The following is a 23,914-nucleotide window of genomic DNA, read 5'->3' on the forward strand; positions in this document are numbered from 1 at the left end:
AATATGGTCTTTGCTCTCAAGGAGTTCATAGTCTAAAAAGAGAGACATCGTGCAAGCAATTACACACATAGAAGATACTCACAAAGTGAACAAGAGTTCATTTCAGAGGGAAGGAAACAGAAGTAGGAAGGAAAGAAGCAGTGGGAAAGATCTCTTATAAAAGGTGGGATTTTAGCTGAAACTTGAATTGAATCCAGGAGGTGGAAATGAAGAGGGACAGCCATCATGGAGGATAGCCAATTGGAAAAGTCAAAAGCTCGGAGATTTTTCTGTGTGAGGAGCAGGAAGAAGATCATTGTCACAAAGTGGATTCTAGAATAGTTGGAGGGAAATAACTGAAGAAGATTGGAAAGGTGAGAAGGGGCTAGGTTGTTAAAGACTTTAAAAGCTACTTGCACAGGGTCACATAGCTAGGAAGTGTATGAGGCCATAATTGAACACAGGTCTTCCAGACCCCAAGCCTGGCACTCTAGCCATTTGGCAACCCAGCTGCCTCAACAAGGATTTTCCTATGAATATAAGAGGCAATAAGAAATCACTGGTGTTTATTGAGTGTATATATTTCTGTAACTGTGTTTGTATGGGGGGGGAAGGGAGTGAGAGAGAGATGAGGGAGAGAGAGGCAGGGGAGAAGAAGGGGGAGAAGGAAGGAGGGGGGATCAAGAGGAAAGAGAGAGGGGGAAGGGAAGGAGAGGGGAGAGAAAGAGATGAGGAAGTAAAAGAGAGATAGAGACAGAGAGATGGAGAGACAGAGACAGAAAGTCAGAGAAAGAGAGACAGAGAAATGGTTAAATCTTTTCCCAGCTGAGTGGAAGAAGTGGAAGATGGATTAGGGACTAGTGTGAGGAGAATTCTCAAGCAAGGAGTGCAAGCAGGAAGTTAGTACAATAGTCCAGGCATGAGGTGATGAATGCCTGCACAAAGGTGGTATGTGTATAAGTAGAGAGAAGGTGGTGAAAGTCTAAATGACAAGGCTTGGAAACATTAAAAAGAAATATGAGAGCTATTAAGGAGGACACTGAAAGCCTGAGCCAGTGAGAAGACAGTAATAGGGAAGTTGGGAAGAGGAGAAAGTTTTGGGGTAAATATAATTAGTCCTGTTTCATTAATGTTGAGTTTTAGATGTACAATAGGTGATGAGAGACTAGAGGTCAGGAGAGAGGTTAGGGCTGGATAAATAAATCTGAGAATCATCTGCATAGAGATGATAACTGAGTGCATGGGAGCTGATGAGATCATCAAAGGGGATAGTGTAGAGAAGAGAGCTCACAAGAGACAATTGGGGTACCCATTGTTAGTAAGCATAACTTGGATGAAAATCCAGCAGTGGAGTCTGAGAGGGAAAGGTGATAGAGTAGGAGGAAAATCAGATACAGTACACTAAAATTCAGAGTCAATAACCTATTTACATTAAAAAGCATCAACACAGGTTTATTTTACCTTTTTATCCACTGTTTAGCCACTACTTTTTTTAAGCCCTTACCTTCCATCTTAGAATCAATACTGTGCCACCTAGCTGCCCCCTCTTAGCTACTTCTTAACATATATTAGGCTGACCAAATTTTGGCATACATAAAAGATCCATTTAATTTAAATTCTCTTTAACTGTAACCTTTCATCTTGGAAAAAAAATCCCACTCAGGGAAATAACGTACAGACTTGTTTTCTCTCTGTTTTATTGAGCATAAAGTTATTCTTCTGGCCTCCTGATAACAGACTTCTGATATGATGAACATGTGATAGATTCCACTTTCCACTTAAGTGGTTTACATAAAAGATATCCTAGAAAAACGATCTGCCATGGAGAGAGTAATGTTCATCTAAGACGCTGGTAGCTGTCATCCAGTGGTTATCTATACAGTGCAGAGGAGAAGTGAGCCGCATCTTAAGCTATTTCAAGCTTATTCCCCTCCCTGAATTCTACCATTACCTGGATATTTTGTACCAAATTAAAAGAGTCTGCTCAGATTCTTGATTTTAAGTTGTGCGTTTATGTCTGCCCAGAGATGTAACCTTCTTGGCTATCAATAACATGTTGAGGTTTGAGCCAACCTTGCTAACACTAGATAGCACAGCTCTTGATTGCATGGAAGGTGGCCCTTCTAACATCCATGAGAAATTGCAGTTTTCAGGTGGAATTTATGCTTATTGACTCTTTCTCTGTCCAAGGGCTGATTGCCTGTCGATCAAAAAGACTGGGTCAGCTTTGTCTTCAGTGAGTGGCTCAAGGGGGTGGGGTGGGGGACATGCTTTAATCTAGAAAAAGTTAATGAAATATGACCAAAAGAGCACTTTAAAAAACCCTCCCTCACCTTCTGTCTTAGAATCGATACTGGGTATTGGTTGCAAGACAGAAGAGCAGTGAGGGCTCAGCAATGGGGGTTAAGTGACTCACCCAGGGTCACACAGTTAGGAAATGTCTAAGGCTCTACCTAAGACCTCTCATCTCTAAGCTTGGCTCTCAGTCTACTGAGCTACCTTGCTGCCCGCAAGGAGCATCACAAAGCCACAAAGTCACATATTTATCTATATAAATTAATACTGGTAACTAAAATGTGTTTGTCTATGCAGAGCAAAATGGATAACTACATTGACCAGGAGCCTAATTCAGGCCCCTAAATCCTAACCTTACTTTAATTTTGAGTGGATATAACTCCATTAGGAAATAGGAACAGACCATGTCTAGGTGAGCGTGTGCCTAAACGGAGCAATGGAGATGCAGCTCAGCTTTCCCTTTGTCCTGACTCATCCACATGCCTATGACTCTTCATTAAGCCAATCCTAAGGGCCTTGGAAGGCCTGAATATTTTGGTCTCATATCAATTTTCACAAATTCAACTTGCTTATGCAAATCCCAGGGTGTACAGATGAGAGTAACGAAGATGAATTTGAAAATCTGGCATTCAAACATGTATTTCTTTCCCTTTCCCTTCTGCTCACCAACAGGCAAGCTTGGGGCTTCCCAGTGGAGGCTGGCCATTGACTGCACCAAGTTATCTCTTTTGCCCTTCTTATGATGCCCTCCTCAAAGGAATAATTCTCAAGCAAGCAAAAACGGAGAAGCTTGATCCGTGGAGGACTCGTTTCTCATAATGTAGGCTAGGTCCGTCCATATTATGCAAGGAAGAGAAAAATGATCCAAATGTATACTACTCACCTGGTTTCTGTCCCTGGCATTTGCATATCGGAACCGCTGAATATAATAAAAGACCAGCCAAGCGAGTGATATGATCATCAGCACGATGAAGGAGATGGACACAAACACGACCGACGTGCGGCTGACGTATTTCTGCAAGTTGCGTGTCCCAATGGTGATATACATCATCACAGTAATGTTTTTATCCAAGAGGGTCACTATTTCCTTTCCTTTTGACTCAGGAATCATGATTGCAACAATGTCTTGCACACCTGTTGTGAGGACAGTGGGGGGTGCAACAGAAGGGGATGGGGTAGGAGAGAGGAAGAAAACACAGTAAGAAAGCTAGAACCACATATTTCTGGAGAGGAATATGAATGCTAAGAAGGCAAAACAATAGGGGAAAAATCAGTCTTTTTGTTGCTCAGTTACACCATTATGCAGTACATGAACCAAGTCATATAGTTTAATTTGGCTCCAGACCATAAATACTGATCAATCGCCTACTGGGTGCAAGGTGCTCTGCTGGGTTTGGAAGGGAAAAGAAAGGTGAGATGGAGCAGCTTCTCATTTTTCTCTTTATATGCAAGAATTATATCATTTAGAGCTTGAAGGGACCTTGGAAGTCACCTAGACTAGCCTCTTCATTTCACAGAAAAGAACAATGAGGCCAAGAGAGGTGAGCGGATAACCGAATTAACCAGAAATCGAATTCATAGTTAGATGAATCCTCTCCTAAATTCTATTTTTGCCTCAATTGCATGGTTAATTGCAAGGTCATATAAGTAGACGGTGACAGAACTCTAATTTGATCCTAGTCCCACTGATTCCAAACTCAGTGAGTGCTCCTCCTTCTATATGGCTCTGTCTTCCCTTGAGTGCCTAGGACAGTGCCTTGTATATTAATGCATCCTTCACAAATGGTTGTTGAATGGACTACAGAGGGATTCAATCTTTCACTCTGGAGATTCACAAAATAGGGGGGGATCAGGGAAGGATGGGTTAAGAGAAGTAAACAAATTAACAAGAAGTGGACATTTATACAGGGTTTCAAGTTTTACAGAACTCATGCATAAAGTCATTTGATCTCAACAAGTTATCATTACTCCCCATGTACAGAAGAAGAAACTAGAGTTCAGAGATGTGGGGACAATTTGTTTCTAGTCATAGAGTGAATTGGTGCTGAAAGCAGAATTTAAACTAGGTCTCCCATGAACTGAAATCCTCAGTGCTCTCCACTATCACACTGTAACAGCTGGGGGTGGGGGTGAGGCTAGAAAAGATTTCAAAGCTGAAATTATATTGCAGGGAGGTTGAAATTATATTTATGAATGTACTATGAATAGGGATTTTATATGCAGACATTTACATACAGAGTGGGAAATAAGGGATCCAGGTGCTGAGAGAAGTCTGAACAACAAAAAAGAAAGGGGGAAACAACCAGTATTAGATTTGAAGTTAGGAAGACTTTATTAAGAATTATCCCTTTTGGGGGGCAGCTGGGTGGCTCAGTGGATTGAGAGCCAGGCCTAGAGATGGGAGTTCCTGGGTTCAAATCTGGCCTCAGTCACTTCCCAGCTCTGTGACCCTGGGCAAGTCACTTAACCCCAATTATCTAGCCCTTACCTCTCTTCTGCCTTGGAACCAATACACAGTATTGACGCCAAGATGGAAGGTAAGGGTTTTAATTAAAAAAATAATAATAATTATCCCTTTTGACACTCAACAGCTTTACTGGGACAAGTCTTACTTGCTATGAACCAGTTGCCACATCTGTGAAAAAAGAGAAATAGGACCCTCTTCATGGGATCAAATGAGATGCTATTGAAATATTTTGCAAACCTTAAAGCAAATGCTCTATACAGGAATTTTTTGTTAAATATTGGCATTATATCATGTAAATATAGAGTCATGATTACAATGAATGATTATAGACTACAAACTACATATTTTGATGGCCAGCAAGCTCTGGTTTTGCTTGAGTGTGGAGTCTATAAGGAAGCAATGAGATATAAGACCAGAAGGAAAAGCAGGACATTTCTGTCAAGGACCCTCATTTAGAATACAGGGAAGCCATCGGTGTTTTTGCAATGCGTAGTGAGAATTATCTGAGTGAGGGCTGTCATTCCCAGTGATGGCATCAAGTGGAAGGGTTTAAATGATTCTGCTCAACGGGGCCCAGTCCCTAGCAAGCTGCTGCCTCAGCAATTGGGGCGCAGGGTGTAGAAACGTTTGGATTAGCTCTGAGAGCCAGGAGAAGGGGGTCCTTTTCACATCAGTATTTTAGGGGAACGTCGTGGAAGAAGTACTGGGCTTGGCACAGAGAGATTTGGTTTAGATCCTGGCTCCAACACTTGCTGGTAACTCAAAGCAAGTTACCTTACTTCTCTGAGGCTCAGTTTCCCTGTCTGTAAAATGGGAATGGTGGTAATGCATCCTACCGACCTCAAAAGGTCCGAGTGAAAAAAATGGTTTGTAAACTTTCAAGCACTAAAGCAAAGTGGGCTGCTTTCATTCTGTGGGCTACTATGGAAAGTGAACTTTAGCTAGAACAAGATGGGCGCGCCAGTCTGCTGGGTTCTTCTTGCCTGGGTACATGCTCTGCTCAAACCCTGACTATTCAATGAAACAGAGCTATTTATCCTCTTTCAGGAAGACAGTTTTCTACTACAGCAAGTACTTGAACAACCCAAACCGGATTCTTAAAAAGCTACGGGGTAACTTGCCAACAAATGCCATGGTCACAGACTATTTTTAGTTTATTTTCCCAAGTTCAAGGCAAACAGTTCTCTTTAGTATTTCCAGAAATGGTAGGATTCTCTGAGTTGTGTTTCCTCAGATGAACAGATAAAGTAAGATGATTATTAGAAAAATAATCCTCAAAATTCAAGCAGCCATTACTCTCTTCTCCCCAAGGAACTTCTCAGAGAATGCTGACTATAATAAATGCTTTTGTCGTTATTATTTGCCTATTATCTAAGAGCCAGTTTAGAGTACTGGATGGAGAACAGACCTCTACTACAGTCTATGCTGAAGCGAGGCTCTGAATCAAACTGACTAGGTGATCTTGGACAAGGTCCATGGCTATGGAGGGCACTGATATATTAGAGAAGAAGTCTAATGTTTATAGATAGCCCACGAGACTTGGAATCTGGAAAACTGAGTTCAAATCTTAACCACAGTCTCTTATTAATTATCTATATGGAGGCCAATCATTTAACATCTCAGCCCTCTATTTTCCTTACCTGTAAAATGGGAATAGTAGTACTTGTTCTACCCTCTTATCAAGGTTGTGAGGAAGTTCCTTTGCAAGCCTCTAAAGTGGTATATGGCTATGAATTTCTTATGAGTTATTTGCATCTTTCTTGCATTTTATAATCTCCTGTATAATCTCAGAGCACTTGATATGGCCCCTTTCCATTTCATTCATCATGTGATATTATATCACCCAGGACAAATAATACAAGGATTAACATATGTGTGTGTGTAAAATATATCCAGATATATATGTAAATATAATATATGTTTATATTATAAAAGCAGATATAAATATATCACACACACAAATATATATATACACTCATTCTAACAGCATGGCATGACTTTTTTGCCTTTTAAAAAAAGATATTGTATTTATTGCTCCTTATTTTATTATAATTGTTAGGAAGATAGCGAATTTTTGTCTTTTGAGTTCTGCCACGTGTCCCAAAAGTATGAGGGAAGTTTTAAAACCGTCCTAAGGCTTTTGGGACATTCTGTCTAGCTATGTGTCTGTGCTGAGATCTTTTTCCCCTCTAGACTGTAAACTCCTTGAGGGCAGGGATAGTTAATGCTTTATTTCACTTTGTGTGTCCTCTCTTCCAGAAGGCAGGGATTGTTTTACCTCACTCTGGATCCTTTCCAATGACTAGTGCCAGGGTCTGCAAACAATGGATGCCCAATAAATGTTCACTAAATGAATAGTCATCCATTGAACCAAGACAATCTTGTGGGTATGGCAACATAGAATAGGGCATTTCAAGGTAAAAGATTATTGTTCTCTAGAACTTCTCCTTTCCCCTCTAGAATACAATGTCCCTATGCTTACTGTTTTTCTTATAGGATCATGAGGAAGAAGGCCAGTATAGTTCCTATTTACATTTTCTGTGCTTTGTATATAACTAGTGGTCAATTAATGCTTTTTTTCAAGGTAGCACCATGGATAGAGCACCAGTCCTGGGTCTGGTCTGGAGGACTTGTGTTCAAATTTGACCTCAGACACTTTCTAGCAGTGAGATCCTAGATAAATCATTTGATCTCCATTGTCTAGTTCTTGACACCCTTGTAATGGATTCTTAGTATTGATTTGAAGACAGAAGGTACAAATTTAAAAAATAAAAATAAATAAATGCTCTATTCATTCATTTTTTGTAGATTTATAGCTAGAAGGGACCTCCAAGAACACCTAGTCCAAAGCCTTTATTTTATAAATGAGGAAACTTGAGCCCAGAGAACAAAAGTGTCCTGTATAGAGCTTAGCATACAGTAGACCCTTAATGACTGGCAGATGCATTGACTGATTACCCAAGCAGAGAAAGGGTTGGCAACCAGGTCTCTTCATTCCAGATCTTATGTTCTTTGCATTGCATTATGCTCCTCTCTGAAATCTACCTTTAGTTCATCCCAGCCTTACTGTTAGATGGATGCAAAGAATACATTACTGGAGGCATCTAGGTGGTTCAGGGGATAGTGAGTCAGGTCTGGAGATGGGAAGTCCTGGGTTCAAATCTATCCTCCGGGTCTTCCTAGTTGTTTAACCCTGGACAAATCACTTAGCCCCACTTGCCGAGTCCTTATGCTCTTCTGCCTTGGAACTGATGCTTAATATCAAGTCTAAGACAGAAGCAAGGGTTTAAAAGCCAACCAATCATCATTATATTAGAAAAGATGTTTTTGAACAATTAGTGATGCTTTACCAGGCTTGGCCTTTTTTTTTTTATCCTTTGAGATCAGGAAGGAAGTAACTGCTCAAACCTCTCAAAGCCCAGGGAGGGTAGGAATCTTGGTAAGTATTTGGGGGATTTCACTTGATCTGAATTACCAAGCAGGTTTCTAACACAGAGTCTTCCTGTTGTCAATCCTATTCATTTTGGTTTTGTTTCACCTGAGTTGTATAGATGCATTAAATCTCAGCTCTAAGTCCAAGAGGCTCAGCTATATTGGAGAATATTAAACAAGAAGAGCTTCCTAGAACATTTGCACTAAAAAATACACACACACACACACACACACACACGTCTCCAACAAACAAAGAATCAGACATCCAGCGCCATGGCCATGATGATTAGGCTTGGCTGCTTCTTTCTGGGAATTACTACGGACAGTGATTTGTATCTCATGTTCATGGAATTTACCAGGGATGCTGCCTGTCCTTGAATTTCCTTGTTTGCTTATGTCTAATGGTTGCATGTGGTCTGAGGTTTTGTGAAGGATTAAGCCAGTGAGGCCAGCTTTGTCTCAAGGGAAACATGATCTCCTTTTTACAGTGACCTAATCTCACTCACCTGGTGGGGGCATCTAAGTGGTACCTCTGCTCCCTACAGTCCCTTCAGGGAGTGGTCCAGCTACTCAATTATATCTTGATTTTACTTTTGCCCCAGGAGATGTATTTGCTTGTTTTTTGCTGACATCTATCTTTCCTGAACTGTAGAACTGGGGATTTTGTTCTGGGTCTCTTAGGGACACTTGGGTAAAATTTGGATTCTTAGATTATTCTCCTTAAATTACTCTCACTGTCATTTAGTTTCCTGATTTCATTGTAAGAGAACACTGCTGTCTTTTTTTGTTAAAAAAAAAAGTCTTATCTACTTATTGGGAATACTGCAAAGAGGGAAAAACAGTCAGAAGGAAAGCATACAAATAGGCTGGAGTTATATAATAATAATTATGAATCAACAAGCATTAACTGGGCACCCAGCAAGTGCTGGCATCATGCTAGGCTCCAGTCAAAAAGTCAAAAAAAGAAACAGTTCCTGCCACTGAGGGAGCCAAAACATACACCTCTATGTCTTGCTGTTGTGTGGTTGTTTTGGTCATGTCTGATACTTCATGACCCTATTTGGGGTTTTCTTGGTAAAGTTACCGGGGTCATTTGCCATTTCCTTCTCCAGCTCATTTTACAGATGAGGAAACTGAGGGGGAAAGGGTCTTAACCCAAGATCACACAGCTAGTCTCTGACTTGCCCAGGATCACAGTGACTTGTGACTTGCCCAAGATCATACAGCTAGTGCCTGAAACCTGATTTTTAATTGTCTTTCTGACTTTATACCTGGTACTCTATCCACTGTGCCACCTATGTTGTTTAGCTGTTTTTCCTAACATTTGGAGTTTTCTTGGCAAATATACTGGAGTGGCTTGCAATTTCCTACTCCAATTCATTTTCTAGATAGGGAAACTAAGGCAAACAGTGATAAGTGACTTGTTTAGGATCATACAGCTAGAAAGTATCTGAGGCCAGATTTGAACTCCTGAAGACAAATTTTCCTGACTCCAGGCCTAGCTCTCTATCCACTGTGCCACCTCACTGCCTTCCAGAAGGTCTATTAATCATATATCGGTTTCCCCCTTTTGTCCACTTTCCATTTAAAATCCTCATTAAATCAGTTAGTTTCATGGATCCATGCTTTCTCTTCTGAGACATATCCCAACTCCTGTACATCTTAGCTGATGTTTTTCAGAGCTATTATGGTGGTGAGCCTTCACAAAGGGAGACTTTAAGAATAATAAGATTATGCCCACTTTAGAAATGGATGAGTTAATTCATTCACTCCTTCATTGACCGAACATTTATTAAGCACCTAGCATATAGAGAGCCCTGTATTAAGTGCTGGGGGCAAACCAAGTTTATATCAGATGGTGGTCCAGCTTTCCTGGACTTAAAAGTGAAGTGGAGAGATAAGACTCCAGCACAGATCATTACAATAAAATGCACAAGTTGATAATCTGCAGAGGGTGACTTCAATAACTGAAAAAATGCATCAAAACATCCGAGATGGAAGCATCCAATCAGACGACTGAGCTGAGGAAGGTTGAAAGTAGGAGAGAATAGAAGCCGAGGATGGGGTGAGTGAAGAGGGTGGGTGTGATGAGAACAATTTGGGCACAGTGTGTGTCTTAGAAGTCAGAGAGATAGTGGGGTGGAAAGAACAGGAGAGAATGCAATGTGACCTGAAGTAGACTATATCATTGAAAGATGAAAGAAAGGGAACGTAGAGCTCAGAAAGTCTCATTTGACAGAAGAGAAAACTTGGAAACCCAGAGATGTGAAATGACTTGCCTACACTGATATGGGGAGAAAACAGCAGAGCTGGGATTCAAACTCAGGACCTCTCATTTTATGCACATTGCTCCTTCCATACCATTGCATTGTTTGGATTTTATTGTTGGTGTAGGTTGGGAAATGAATGTTTGGAAGAAGACTCTATGGAGGGCCATTAGGCCTTACCAACTGCTTTGCCTCTGCATCCTAAAGTCTTCTGAGACTTCTGAGACTGTCACTCTGCTCTCAAGACCTCCCTCCCAACATCATTATTTGACTTACTGGTATATCCTAAGGATTGCTGAGTCTATGCTGGCAGGACTCCAAGGACCATCTAAACTTTTTAGACTCTACCCCCTCCTCAATTTAAGTAGGTCCTTCATGCATTTCCCTATATATTTACTCATTCCAAGGGGGTTCAAATAAGTATGACTAGTCTAGCCAATCAAAGTAATAGGAGATGGGGCTCTTAGGACCTGAGGTAGAGGATAAGGGGCCACGGAGGCCAGGGTGGCTGCTAAAGCTTTTTAACTTATTGGCATGCCTACTAAGTATTTTTTGTAAAGCTAGCTCAGGGAACTAGGGCAGGAAAGGTTTCCATTTCCCTCTTCCTACCACTTGCTGTAGTTGGGTATGGAACCAACCATTTCCCCATGACTTCCTCCCACTACTCTTCTCAGGCTCAGTCAGGGGACATTGATGAGGTGGGAGAGGGATAGAAAGAAATGGGAAAGGAGATGGAGAGGGACACAGAGAGGGTAGGAAAGAAAGAGAGAAAAAAGGAGGAGAGAGAAACACAGACAAAAAAGAGACAGACACTCATGTGCATGCACGTGCAAACACACACACACACACACACACACACACACACACACACACACACACACTCCCCAAGTCCCATAGAAGCAGTATGGATGTTTCCATCAGAATGGTCAACTTAATATCAAAATAGCAATCTGGCATGCAAATTGAAGAGCTGGATGTAAATAATCAACAAAAGAAAGCACAAATATGAATATAGCTATGTACAGTCATGTATAGAGACATATATACAATATAGACATGCTCACAGAGCCAAAGGTCCAGACCAATGTACACACAGATGAGATAGCAGTGTGACAGTGCAGAGTAAGCAGGTCTGAGAGCAAATCCTGACAGTCACTGGTTTTACCACTGTGAGTAGGACATAGAACCTTTAGGTGTTTCAGGAAACTCTGTAGGACTTTATCTACTTAAGTAATAGTAGAAAGAGCAGGCTGGATTTAGAAACAAAGATCTGGGTTCAAATTCTGCCTGCCTCTACTATTTTTGACCTGTGTAATCCTGAACAAGCATTTTGTTTATATATATATATATATATATATATATGTGTGTGTATGTGTATGTAAATATGTATATGGGTATATTATTATACTCATATAAATACATATAAATATGCACACACACATATATATATGCACACACATATATGTATACACACATAAATGATATTCTCAAGTGAGGAAATCCAGGAACCAGAGCGAGAAAACATGAAGGAGTGTATTTGAGCGAAGCTTATTCCATTCCTCCTCATTTTGCAGATGAGGAAACTGAGGGCAAAGGAGGTTAAACTACTCTCCCCAGATCACACAAGCAGAGCCTGGATCCGAACTCAGGTTCTTGGACTCCAAAGCTATGCTTTTTCTACTGTACCACAATGTCCCCTTCTTGGCTTGCCTTAGTTAATCTTAGTCCATCTTTCACATGGGAGCTGATCCTATTCTATTTTTCTGCTTCTCAGTAACAGGGGAACTGGTTTTTCAGGATGGAAATGATGGGAACCTGGCAGTGGGTGAGAATACCCACACTCTCGTATAGTTTGTGGGAGAAAAGAAGGTGAAAACCAGGCATAGTCTTACATATACTCAAGACTTAGGGAAAGTTTATTTCAAAAGGTCCAGAGGAAAAGATAAAGGTGATCCCTAGGCTAAAATTGTACAGTCATGGAGTTGTATCTAAGGAGATGCTCAAGAATGAAATTCAGAAGACACCAACTGAAGTGTAGCACTAGAAGGGGAATACCATTGATGTAGAAGCAATGAATAAACTGAGGCTGGGAAGGCAAGCTAAGGTCCTCAAAATAGCTTTCTAAACTATATTGGGAGAAAAGGGATGATCAAAGAAAAGATAAGACCCTTGCATGGGGGCAGATAGGAAGATGATAATGAAGAACAAAGAGAAAGCAAAGTTGTTTGATTCTGTGTGTGTGTGTGTGTGTGTGTGTGTGTGTGTGTGTGTGTGTGTACACATGTGCTTCTGTTTTCTGTGCCAAGGAAACTGACCTTCATACTGGAAAATAAGGAAGAAGAATGGCCAACAGGGGATCAATGCTCAAGATAAGTAAAGAGATAGTAAGATTGCATCTAGCTGCCCTTGATGAATTCGAGTCACCTGATTCCGATGAATAACATCCTTAGTTACTGAAGGAATTGGTTGTTGGGATTCTTGATGTAGCAAAATCTATATGAAAGATCTGTCAAAAAAATAGAGATACCTCGCGAGGGGCCCTATAGAAAGACCACTGGCTCTAGAATCCAAGGACTTGGGTTCAAATTTTATAGCTGTCATATGTTGCCTGAGTAACAGTCAAATCACCAGTCTTAGTCTCCTTATATTTAAAAGTGAAAGGGCTGGATTAAATGATCTCTGAGTTCCCAATCAGTTTTAATTTTATGACTGTAGAGGGCCAATGCTGACCCAAATTTCAAAGAAAAGGGGAGAAAAATATTAGTGTGGTGAGCTTGACTTCTGTTAACTGAGAATTCCAGAACAGATCTTTTTATATATATATATTTTTTTAACCTTTACCTTTCATCTTAGAATCAATACTGTATTGTTCCAAGGCAGAAGAATGGTAACTGGAAGTATGTTAGAGTCGAGGAGAAGTGATTGATGGTTCCAGGTCAACAAGGCAGGAGTTCTCCAGTAGAATATCCCAAGAACAATGATTGGCTCTGTGCCATTCACCATTATGATCATTGACTTGGAGAAAAACATACATTGACATTTGTTCTTGTTCAGTCATTTCAGTCATGACCAACTTTTTGGGAGCCCATTTGGGGTTTTCTTGGCAAATATACTGGAATGGTCTAATATTTCCTTCTCCAGATCAATTTACAGATGAGGAAACTCAGGCAAACAGGGTTAAATGACTTGCTTAGGGTCACACAATTAAGTATCTGAGGCCATATTTGAACTCACTAAGAGAAGTCTTCCTGACTCTAGATCAAGCACTCTCTTTATACACTGTGCCCAGTAGCCCCAACACATTTGGCATGCTCATCAAATTTGCTGGGAAGGACAGTTAACAAAATGGATAAGTCAGAGTCCAAAAAGATTTTGACAGGCTAGAGCAATGGGCTGTATCTAAAACCTGATGCTGTGAAAACTGTACCTTGATAGAAAGATTAGCCAGGGCTATAAAAACAGAAACCTGAATGATTGATCCATCTTCAGTTGAATAATTCAGCACTTTAATAAACTGTATTTATATATTGTCTTTAAGAGGCACACAAAGCACTTTTGAATGTAGTCATTTGATTCTCATGGTATTCCTATAAAGTGGGTTGGAGAAATTGTTATTATCTCCATTTTATAAGTGAGAAAACCAAAAGCTCAGATTTTAAGTCGCTGATCAAGCTAATACTGGAGATATCCTGGCTCAAAATTCCTACTCTAGTCTTTGTTCTCTCTTTCTCTGTCTCTCTTTCCCTCTGTCTCTTTCTCCTATTAGCCGCACCATGCTGCCTCCCATAGATCAACTTGTTTGTTTCCTACCCAGTACATTCCTGAGTCATGATGGTGCTGACTCATCCACCCAAGCTGGCCCCTTCCACTTAGCTCACAGGGCTTCTGCCTCACTACTGGCAGTGGGAAGTCAAACAAAGGCACGGGGCTCCTGCAAAAGCTGAATGAGCATGCCTACACCGAAGGGGAAAGAAACTCATTAATGACTGTTCTGGTCCTACTTCGTTCCTGGCTGGCCACACTTTTGAAACTCCTGGGCATTTCTGAAGGAGGAGGCTAAAGTCCCATGAGGCCCACAAGCCCATCATCAAAGCTCCCTGAATGTCTGTACTAGGGGGACAAAATTATACCCTTGAAACACAGCACTGAAAAGACAGTGCGCTACGATCCCGTTGGAGACGTGACTTCCGAGCTTGAGGGAAAAGACAAGCTTTCCAGTTGTCCAAAGAGAGACGGGGGACGCTGCGGAACAGCGAGTGTCCAAGAGGCGCCAATCGAGGCTCCGGATGCATGCAAGCTCATTTCCAGAGCTGATCTGGAAGCTGGAATAGCTGGGAGATAGAATTGGCAACTCATACATCATCTAATTGGAAACGAGCTGCTCGCTGGTACAATTCCATTTTCCAGAGTTCCTGCTTCTCTCTTTCAATTCTGTCATGTGGCAGGCACTCTGAGACTCAAGAGTGGGATCACAATTGGTAGTTAGGGAAGAACAGAGCAGAAGCTGGAATCCCAGAAACAGATACCTGAAGTAGAAGAGTGGCTACTATTTCAAAGGCTACCAAGAGCCGGAAAGGACTTCCAAGGCCATCTAACTTGTGAGCTCTCGTTTTAAAGCGGAGGAAACTGAGACCCATGGAGGTTAAGCAATTTGTCTAATATCACACAGATTATTTGTATCCTAGGCAAAATTTGAACCCAGATCTGATTCCACAAAGCTTTCCTTCCATTACAACATGATGGTAAAATGTAGAAGGTGCTTTGTTCACAGTATTCCTGTGAGACCAGGTAATACAAATACCATGACTTGTATTTTAAAGGTCATATCACAGCATCAATAGCCAGAAGAGCTCAAAGGGAGTCATTTAGTTCAATGTCGTCATTTTACAAGTGAGAAAATGGAGACTAGGAAAGTTAAGAAATTTCATCAAGGTCAAATGGACAGCAAGTAAGTGAGGTGGGAGTTGAGGTCCAAATCCAGTGCCCAATATTAAAAAAAAAAACAAAAAACTTGCTTATAATCATGCTTAGAGTGCTAAATTAGAGCTGAGACTGAAGCCCTCCCTTCCTGACTCTGAATCCACTGCTTTGGAGCTTTATAGCTTTGGAAAGGGAGGAACTTCAATGGTTACCTAGTTCAACTTCCTCATTTTAAAGATGAGGAAACTGAGGATTTCCTCCTCAGGTCCCTCTAGTCTCCAATTCTGTGACTTTACAATTAAATCGGTGGTCATGTTCCTTTAAATTCCTATAGGATATGGTTTTATTTTTCTCAAAAAGACAACCTCCAAAGGTAAAGAAAACCTTAAGTGGCAATCATAGGGTGGCTACTGTTCTGTTTATAAGAACAAGTTTCATTTAATGCATTTTGGGATGTTAGTACAAATGACAAAATGGGTATGGGTTAATAAATAATAAATAAATAAATACCAGATACTTGAAGTAGAAGATAAATAAATTTTAAAAATAGCTGCTTATCAGAACTCAGGAAAAAAAAAAACAATTTAGGGGATTGGCTTTCATATGGGAATGGGAATGCTACAGTTTTGAGTCATTTTTCTCTGGGTAGCTCTTCATTGACAGCTAATGTTTAAATAGCACTTTAAAGTTTCCAGGTGAGGCCATATGGTGTCTAGGACAGAGAGCTGGAGTTTGAGCCGAAAAATTCTGGAGTCGTCTTGCCTTTAATACATCCTGGATTTTCATTTAGCTGAAAATCATCCCCTCACATTTACCAAAGATCACTTAAATGTCAGATAAATTGGCCTTTTCTCTTTTCTTCCTTCTTAACTTCTCTTCACCATTTAATTTTACTGACCACCCTGTCCTCTTTGAAATTGTTGTCCTCTGGCTTTTCAAGACATTTGCTCTCTCCTAGACTGACTATACTTTCTCAGTCTCCTTTACTGCATTATCATCCATGTTCTCTGCATCCCCTAAGGTTCTGTCCTAAGCCTGTCTTTCTACACTTTTCACGTAGTGACCTCATCAGCGAACATGGGTTTAATTATCTTCTCTTTCATTATTGACTCCTACGTCCATATTTCCAACTCTAATCTCTCTCCTAAACTTCAGCCCTGTGTCACTAACTGTACATTAGACTTTATTCTATGTCCCATAGAAATGCCAAATGCAACATGTCTAAGATAGAACTCATTATTTTTCTCCCGACCAATAACCCTCCCTCCATCATCACTATAATCCATGACCCTTTCAAAGGCGCCTATTTCTATCAAGGGCAATACCATCCTTCCAGTTATCCTAATTAATAACCTTGACATTTTCCTCAACTCCTTACTGTCTATCATCCCACATCCAATCAGTTACCAAATCTTGTCATTTCTCTCTCTACAACACTTCTCTCATGTATGTCCCTTCTCTCTACTGAGAGCCATTACCATAGTTCAAGCCTTCTTCACTTCTCGCTTGAACAATTCTAATTGTCTTCTAATTGGCCTTCCTGCCTCATCTATCTATCCCCTCTCTAATCCATCCTCTTTAGAGCTGCCAAAGTGATTTCCCTTAAGCATGGGTCTGATCATGTCCCTCCCCTTCTCAATTAACTAAAATAGCTCCCCATTTGTCTCTAGCATAAAATATAAAATCCTGGGGTTGGCATTTAAAGCCTTCTCAATCTGGCTTTAATAGCTGTTCGGTCTCATTACAACCCCTTTCTTGTACTCGACAGTCTGGCTGGTCAAACTACACTCTTGCTATTCTTCATGCCTAATACTCCAGCAAAATTAAGTATCCTAGATTTGGAGTCAAGAGACCCTGGGTTCAAATTCTGTTTCTACTTATATCTGTAACACTGGACAAGTCATTTAAACTGTCTGAGACTCAGTTTTTCCATTTGGAAAATAGATAGGTTGGTGATTTGGCCCAGATGGCCTCCAAGATCGTTTCCATCTCTAAAGCTATAATCTTACTGTCTCTAGTTGCCAAAAACATCCCTTTTCCTCATCTATGACTTAGAAAACTGTGTTTACTCCAAAACTTAAGAACTACCTATTACACGAAACTTTCTCTGATTCCCATGGCTGCTATGGTCTCCAAATGGGCCTGTTACTCAAAATTTCCTTGTATTTATTTTGTATACCACTTCTATATCCCTTCTTGCCTCTCCTGATGGAACATAAGCTTCTTGAGGGCAAGAATTGTCTTTTTTTTTGTCTTTGTATTCCTAGTACCCATCTGGCACATAGTAAACACTTAATCAATATTTGCTGACTGATTGAATTCAATTCAGTAAGCCCATTACTTCTGCACCTACCATTTGCAAAAGCTCTAGTCTGTGCAAGAGAGAAAAATATGAGAGCGCCTGCCCTCAAGGAGCTTATGTTCTTCTGGAAGGATTCAACATGTACATGAGTAAATAAGTACAATGGACACACAGCCCCAGGTCAGGAAATCTTTCTCCCAAGAATCTGTTAGAAGATAGCTCCTGTGTACAATTGTTAAATTTGGGGCTCTGTGTAAATATCTCTTTTTTAGAGGAATTAAAAGCCAAAAACACCCAGTAGGCTTTTATATGTCTTCTGTTTGTGGAAAACTAGTTCAAAGTAGTAGCTTGGGCATCTCTTTTGAATTCTGGAGACAAGGAGATGATTGTCTTGTTGAGACATCGAGGTGCAGAAAATCCACTTGGCATGGCTAACCAAGGGGGAAATGGATGGGCTTAAGATAAACTCTGCTAGGCACGAGACCTGAGACTTCTTTCAATGTTTGACCTGCAGTCTAGGGGCTGTTAGGATACACAAGGCAGGGTCCAGGCTATGGGGCATGTTTCTTTTTCCTGTAAGCTATTCTCTACCTAATAGTAATTGGAACAGCAGATGGAGCACTGGACCTGGAGTCAGGAAGACCTGAGTTCAAATATAGCCTCAGCTCTCTAGCTGTGTGATCCTTGGCAAGTAACTTAGTCTTTGACTGACTCGGTTTCTTTATCTATAAAACGGGGGTGAAAATAATAACATCTACTTTGCAGGATTATTGAGAAGAGCAAATGATATATTGATTATAAAGCCTGGCATATAGTATGGTTAAAATCCTGACAAAAATCGAACTGAGCTCATTGTTATTATGAGATGAATTTCTTGAACACCATGAACCAGGAACACATAGAGAATTCAGGAGGATTTTCTTCTGTGTCTGACACAGAGTATGAATTATATAAATGTTAGTTATTATTATTATCATTATAGTATTAACCTAACCAAATAAGCCAGATTCTGTCCATTGCAAAATTCATTCCCCAATACATTAGTGATTTGGGGGTTTAAGCAGAATGATATCCTAGGTCCTTTCCAGCACTGAGGTTCTGTGGATTTAGAACTGATGGATTAATTTCATAAATTTACATTGTCCACTTAGACAATCTGCACCAAATAGATATTCTGGGATCTGACCCATTCACTTTAACTGTATAAACGAAAGATCACTTAGATAGTTTCTCAATGATCTAATTATATGCCATGGCAAAGTAAAAAGAGCATGAAGCTGAATAATGAGCCCTGAGTGCAAGTCTTGAATGACATAGACTAGCTTTGTGACTTAAGGAAAGTATGAACATATTTCCCTCATCTCTATTTCTAAAACAAGGATAATGATACTTCTACAGCCAACTTCATCACATTGGCAGATGATTGAATAATAGGGGTAAAAGTGTTCTATTATCTTTAAAGGAGTTGTTAAGAGTAACTTATTACCGTATAATAATTTCCACCTCATTTTGTTCTGTGCAGGCAACAGTTTAGTGAGGGGGAATGGAGAGGTGGTGGTGGAGGATTGAAAATCTGCATCAATCTAGGGAAAGGAAGAGCCTTCACAAGTGATTTCTGTGCCTGGGGAAAGTGGCACAAGAGTCATTCCCAAATCACTTAAGTCAAATTAAATTGGTTCAGTAGGGAGAGAAACTTGAGTGCCTTCAGGACATTGAATCATTGGGGGGGGGGGAATTCTGGGACACTAGCCCTAATGGTCATTGTTGGTGGGTCAACAATGGTAAAGGAAGCAGGATGAGGTTGTCAGGGAGCTCTGGGTGCCCTAGTTTGAAGGCATAAGCATCTGCCTTTGAGAAGATGCCCAATTTAGCTAAGCACTCAGTCTGATTAGATTTCAGTTCTGCCTACTTGATGGAGTATAGGTGATATGAGCAGCACATGAATTTCAGCACTCTGGTGCAAAGTCCTAGTTGCCCCTACCTCTTTATAGCTAGGGAAAGGAATGCTATCTCATTTTATCCTTATAATAGCCCTAAAAAGCAAGTGCTATTATTATTATAATACCCTTTTTTAGCTGAGGAAACTGAGACAGACAGAGATAAAGTTATTTGTCAAGAGACTAGATTTGAATTCAGGTTTTCCTGATTTTTAAGTCTAGTGATCTATCCAGTGTACTATCAGATGCCTTGGCAGGTGTTATAAACATAGAAGTTAAAGACCCAAAGGATAATTTAGTCACCTAAGAGGTGATCTGAGACTTGCTGGTCACTCCAAGAGTCTAGGGGAGAACTGAGTTCACTCATAAAATGAATGACATTTTATATGGTTAAAAGGCCCTGAAACAAACCACTTTGGATTCTGAAATGAGACTCAATTCTATGAATCTTCACTTTATAGTAATATTCATGATATGAATATTTATATAATACTTTACAGTTTCCAAAATGCTTTATTTATCTTTTCTCATTTCTGTATGTTCTCAATAATCCTGTGTTTTCAGGAAGAACTGTTTATTACTGTGAGAGAAAGAGAGGATGTCTGACTGTGCCATGCCTAACCCACAGTGCTAACAGCAGGGACATCCTGGGTTTTTAATGTCTTAACTCTTTTTCATTTCTGGGTTTTGTTTTTATTTTTCCTTTCCCAAGTAGTCAATGGTCATGTGCTCAATGTGTATTTACAAATAGGGAATAAGATATGTAGATCAAAGTTTAGGGCCAAAGACTGCTTAACAAGGAGACTCTTCTCTTATAAGTTCAAAAGAGGCAATTTAAATGCCCAAATATCTGCAAAATAAAGAAATGCTAGACTCTTTATGAAATGGTCAACCAAGCCTTCCTTTTCTCTCAGGAGAAATGACACCAAACTATTGTCCTAAACCTACCCACAGGGTAGAAAATCTCTCTGGATTCTATTTCATCCTAGTTTATGGTGTTTAAAAAATTTAGCTTATTATAACAAAGGTCCCTATCAGCTCAGTTAGATTTTTGTCAAGATTTAACCTTCACATCTTACTATGTACTGTTGGTGTTTTCCCATTTTATGCAATGGCTTACCACTTTTAGGATTAACATCAGGGAATGCTTCAACAATAGATTAACAGCATTCAACAGCACAGAACAGGAAGGAAATATCCTTTCCCCATCCCCATCATTCTTCCCCTGACATTAAGAGGTATTTAGCTAGAGAATGCAAACAAATTTTAACATTAGACTAAGCAAAATGTAATTAGGTAGGTATATCAGTCTTAAACAAGACTTCAAAGTGAAATATCTTCCAAAGTTGGACATATGCATTATTTATGACAGTATGTATATTATTGAATATTTAAAATATACATATTTTTTCAAACTAGACAGTCAGCAATCTTAAGAGAGGCCCCCTATTCAGGACTAGAAAGGCCATAGTTCTGTAGTTCTCTGCCTTGGTTAAGCCACAAAGGAAGTCCATTATTTAGTTCTGGGAACCATTAAAAAATCCTCACCTTCTGTCTTAGAATCAATACTAAGTTTCACTTCCAAGGCAGAAGAATAGTAAGGGCTAGGTAACTGGGGTTAAGTGACCTGCCCAGAGTCACATAGCTAGGAAGTATCTGAAACCAGAGTTGAACCCTGGTTCTCCCAACTCCAGGACAGGTGTTTTATTTACTGAACCACCTAGCTGTTTCTTTAATGTTTTTTTTTTCTTTTAAAGTTTGAGGAAATCTTTTGGTTTTTATATCATTATCATTTTTAGAAGTAACCATTCACTAACTTTCTATCCCCATGAAGTCTTCTTTTGTCACAGAATAAACATTTAAGCAAAACAAACCATACAGTGACAGTGTCTAAAAGCAATGTGTGGCATTTTTAAAAAGGATATGGATTGTCTGGAAAGTGTCTAAAGGAAAGATCACAGAGTATCAGATAATCAATCAACAAACATTTATGAATTACTTTACTATCATAGGTTTAGGTAGACCTTGAAAGGACCTTAGAAGCCATCTAGGATAATAGGAAAGTATATTTAGAGCTGGAAGGGACCTTAGAGGCCATCTAGTCCAACCCCTTCATTTTACAGATGAAGAAACTGAGGCCCATAGAGGTTAAGTGACTCACCCAAGGTCACAGGGATAGTACATTTCAGAGCTGGGACTGGTGAAGGAATAGGGGCTCTTCAGCCCAGAGAAGACAAGGCTAATTGTCTGGAAGTTCTTGAAGAGAAGCAGGGCTAGACTTATATTGTTTGGTCCCAGTGGGCAGACCTTGGCAGACATGTTTGAGAAGCAGATTTCTGCTCTATGAAAGGAAAAACTCCCTCATAATTCTAGTTATACAAAAGTAGAATGGGCTGTTTCAGGAGTGAGGAGGATTCCCCTTCACCATTGGCAAAGGATGGATGACTTTGTTGGAGATATTTATTTAGGTTTGGGTTGGACTAGATGGCCTCTGGGGTCCTTCAGGCTTTTGAGATTATGTGATTATGTAAATGTCAGGATGGGCATGCCAATGAAAGAAAGCATAGTCAAGCACATCAACATCACTATTCATATTATTTGAGGTTTGTTTTTCTAGCCTGTTCTTGACTGATCACAGGCTATAAAACTAATGAATCAGAGAAATAAAGAGTTGGAAAGAACCATGGATCTCATCTAGTCCAATATCCTCATTTTACAGATGAGGGAATTGGGACCTAGAGATGGAAAGTCACTTGTGTTTCTTCACATAACTATTTAGTGACAGAGCGAGGGATAGAACATGGCATTCCTGAGTCCCATGTTCTGTGTGCTCATTCCACTACAGTAGGTTGAGCTTCTACTCTAACATATATGATCTTTGCCAATAGAAGTATTGCTACAGATAAGATGGATTATTTTCAATAATAAAGGAATATTGACATTTTAAACAAGGAGGAATACTAATATTCCATTCAAGAAAAAAAAGGAAAAAGAGATTAAGGGAAAAAATCTTTGCCAGAAATTCTCTAGTGAAAAAAAAAAATCTGATATCCAAAGTCTATAAAAAATTGACACAATTTATTTTTTGGAGAAAAATCTGTTCCCTAATGGATAAATGATCAAAGGTTGTTCTTGAAAGAAACACAAATGATTAACAGCTACATTAGAAAAAATTGTTCAAATGCTCTAGATATCAAAACAACTCTGAAGTATCACTCTGTATCCATTGAATTGGTGAACATTGGTAAAGATAATGAAATTCAACATTGGCAGGGCTGTGGAAAAGCAGGCACACTATTATGTTGCAGGTGGAGCTGTGAATTGGTGCAATCTTTTTGGAAAGCAATGTAATGATATAGAATAAGAACTATAAAACTATCAGGCCCTTTGACCCAGCGATCTGGCTCCTAAGACCATATCATAGGATCATAGATCTAGAGGTGAAAGGGACCTTTAGAGGCCATCTAATCCAACCCCCTCAATTTACTAATGAAGCCCAGGGAAGAAAAGTGACTGGCCCAATGTCAAGCAGGTGGTAAGTGTCAGAGGTGGGATTTGAACCCAGGTTCTCCAACTCTAGAGCCAGAGCTCCTTCTACTGTACCATGCTGCCTAAAAAAGAATCAGAGACTTTGCTGTGCTAAAATAGCCCCTCATGATCTGATTTGTAATGGGCTCAAACCAGAGACAACCTGTGTTTCAAAAGATAATTGCACCATAAGAAATGAGAATTATGGAGAATGAAAATATGGGGCGACATCTGAAGTGATGCAGGGCGAAGGAATAGAATTGGAACAGCAACATAGAGACTTACTGCAATCATGTAAAAAAGTAACAGCAACAAAATCTGAAAAAAAAATACATAGAAGAAAAAGAGATCAGAAAGGGATGAGAGCAAACAGGACGTTTTGGTTATCATCTTCTTAAGGTTAAATTACATGTCTTTTTAACCAGTTGTAAATAATGTGGTTCACAGTTTCACATATGGAATCATTTTATTTTGTTTCCTTGAATATTCGATCGATGGCTATTAAGTTTAGAATAAAATGAACCTTTAAAAAAAGAGAAGGAAAAAAGAGAATATTGGCATTCTACACCCCATAGGCTTCCCCTGAGGATATAATGACTGTTAATAATGATTATAATACTACTAATAAAGATAGTTAGCATGTCTAAAATGCTTTACAGTTTGCAAAGTGTTTTACAAATATCTCATTTTATACTCACAACAACCCTGGGAAGTAGGGGCTATTAATATCCTCAACTTGTAGATGAGGAAACTCAGGCAGACAGAGGTTACGTGACTTACCCATGGC

The 23,914-nt window shown here is 39.8% G+C and overlaps 1 protein-coding gene across 2 annotated transcripts in view; it reads right to left on the reverse strand.

Moving 5' to 3' along the window:
* Positions 1-23,914, reverse strand: part of RNF150 (ring finger protein 150) — a 359,371-nt gene that overhangs the window by 117,717 nt on the left and 217,740 nt on the right. The window contains exons 2-3 of one of the 2 annotated variants that reach the window (XM_056802728.1): positions 23,413-23,445; positions 3,158-3,408 (exon numbers count right to left, since the gene is read on the reverse strand). In XM_056802728.1, the coding sequence (XP_056658706.1) occupies positions 3,158-3,408; positions 23,413-23,445 (284 nt within the window). The remainder of the gene's footprint in view (positions 1-3,157; positions 3,409-23,412; positions 23,446-23,914) is intronic. The other variant, XM_056802729.1, reaches the window with a different exon arrangement.

Source organism: Monodelphis domestica, chromosome 6 (genome assembly GCF_027887165.1).
Source record: "Monodelphis domestica isolate mMonDom1 chromosome 6, mMonDom1.pri, whole genome shotgun sequence".
Lineage (NCBI taxonomy): Eukaryota > Metazoa > Chordata > Mammalia > Didelphimorphia > Didelphidae > Monodelphis > Monodelphis domestica.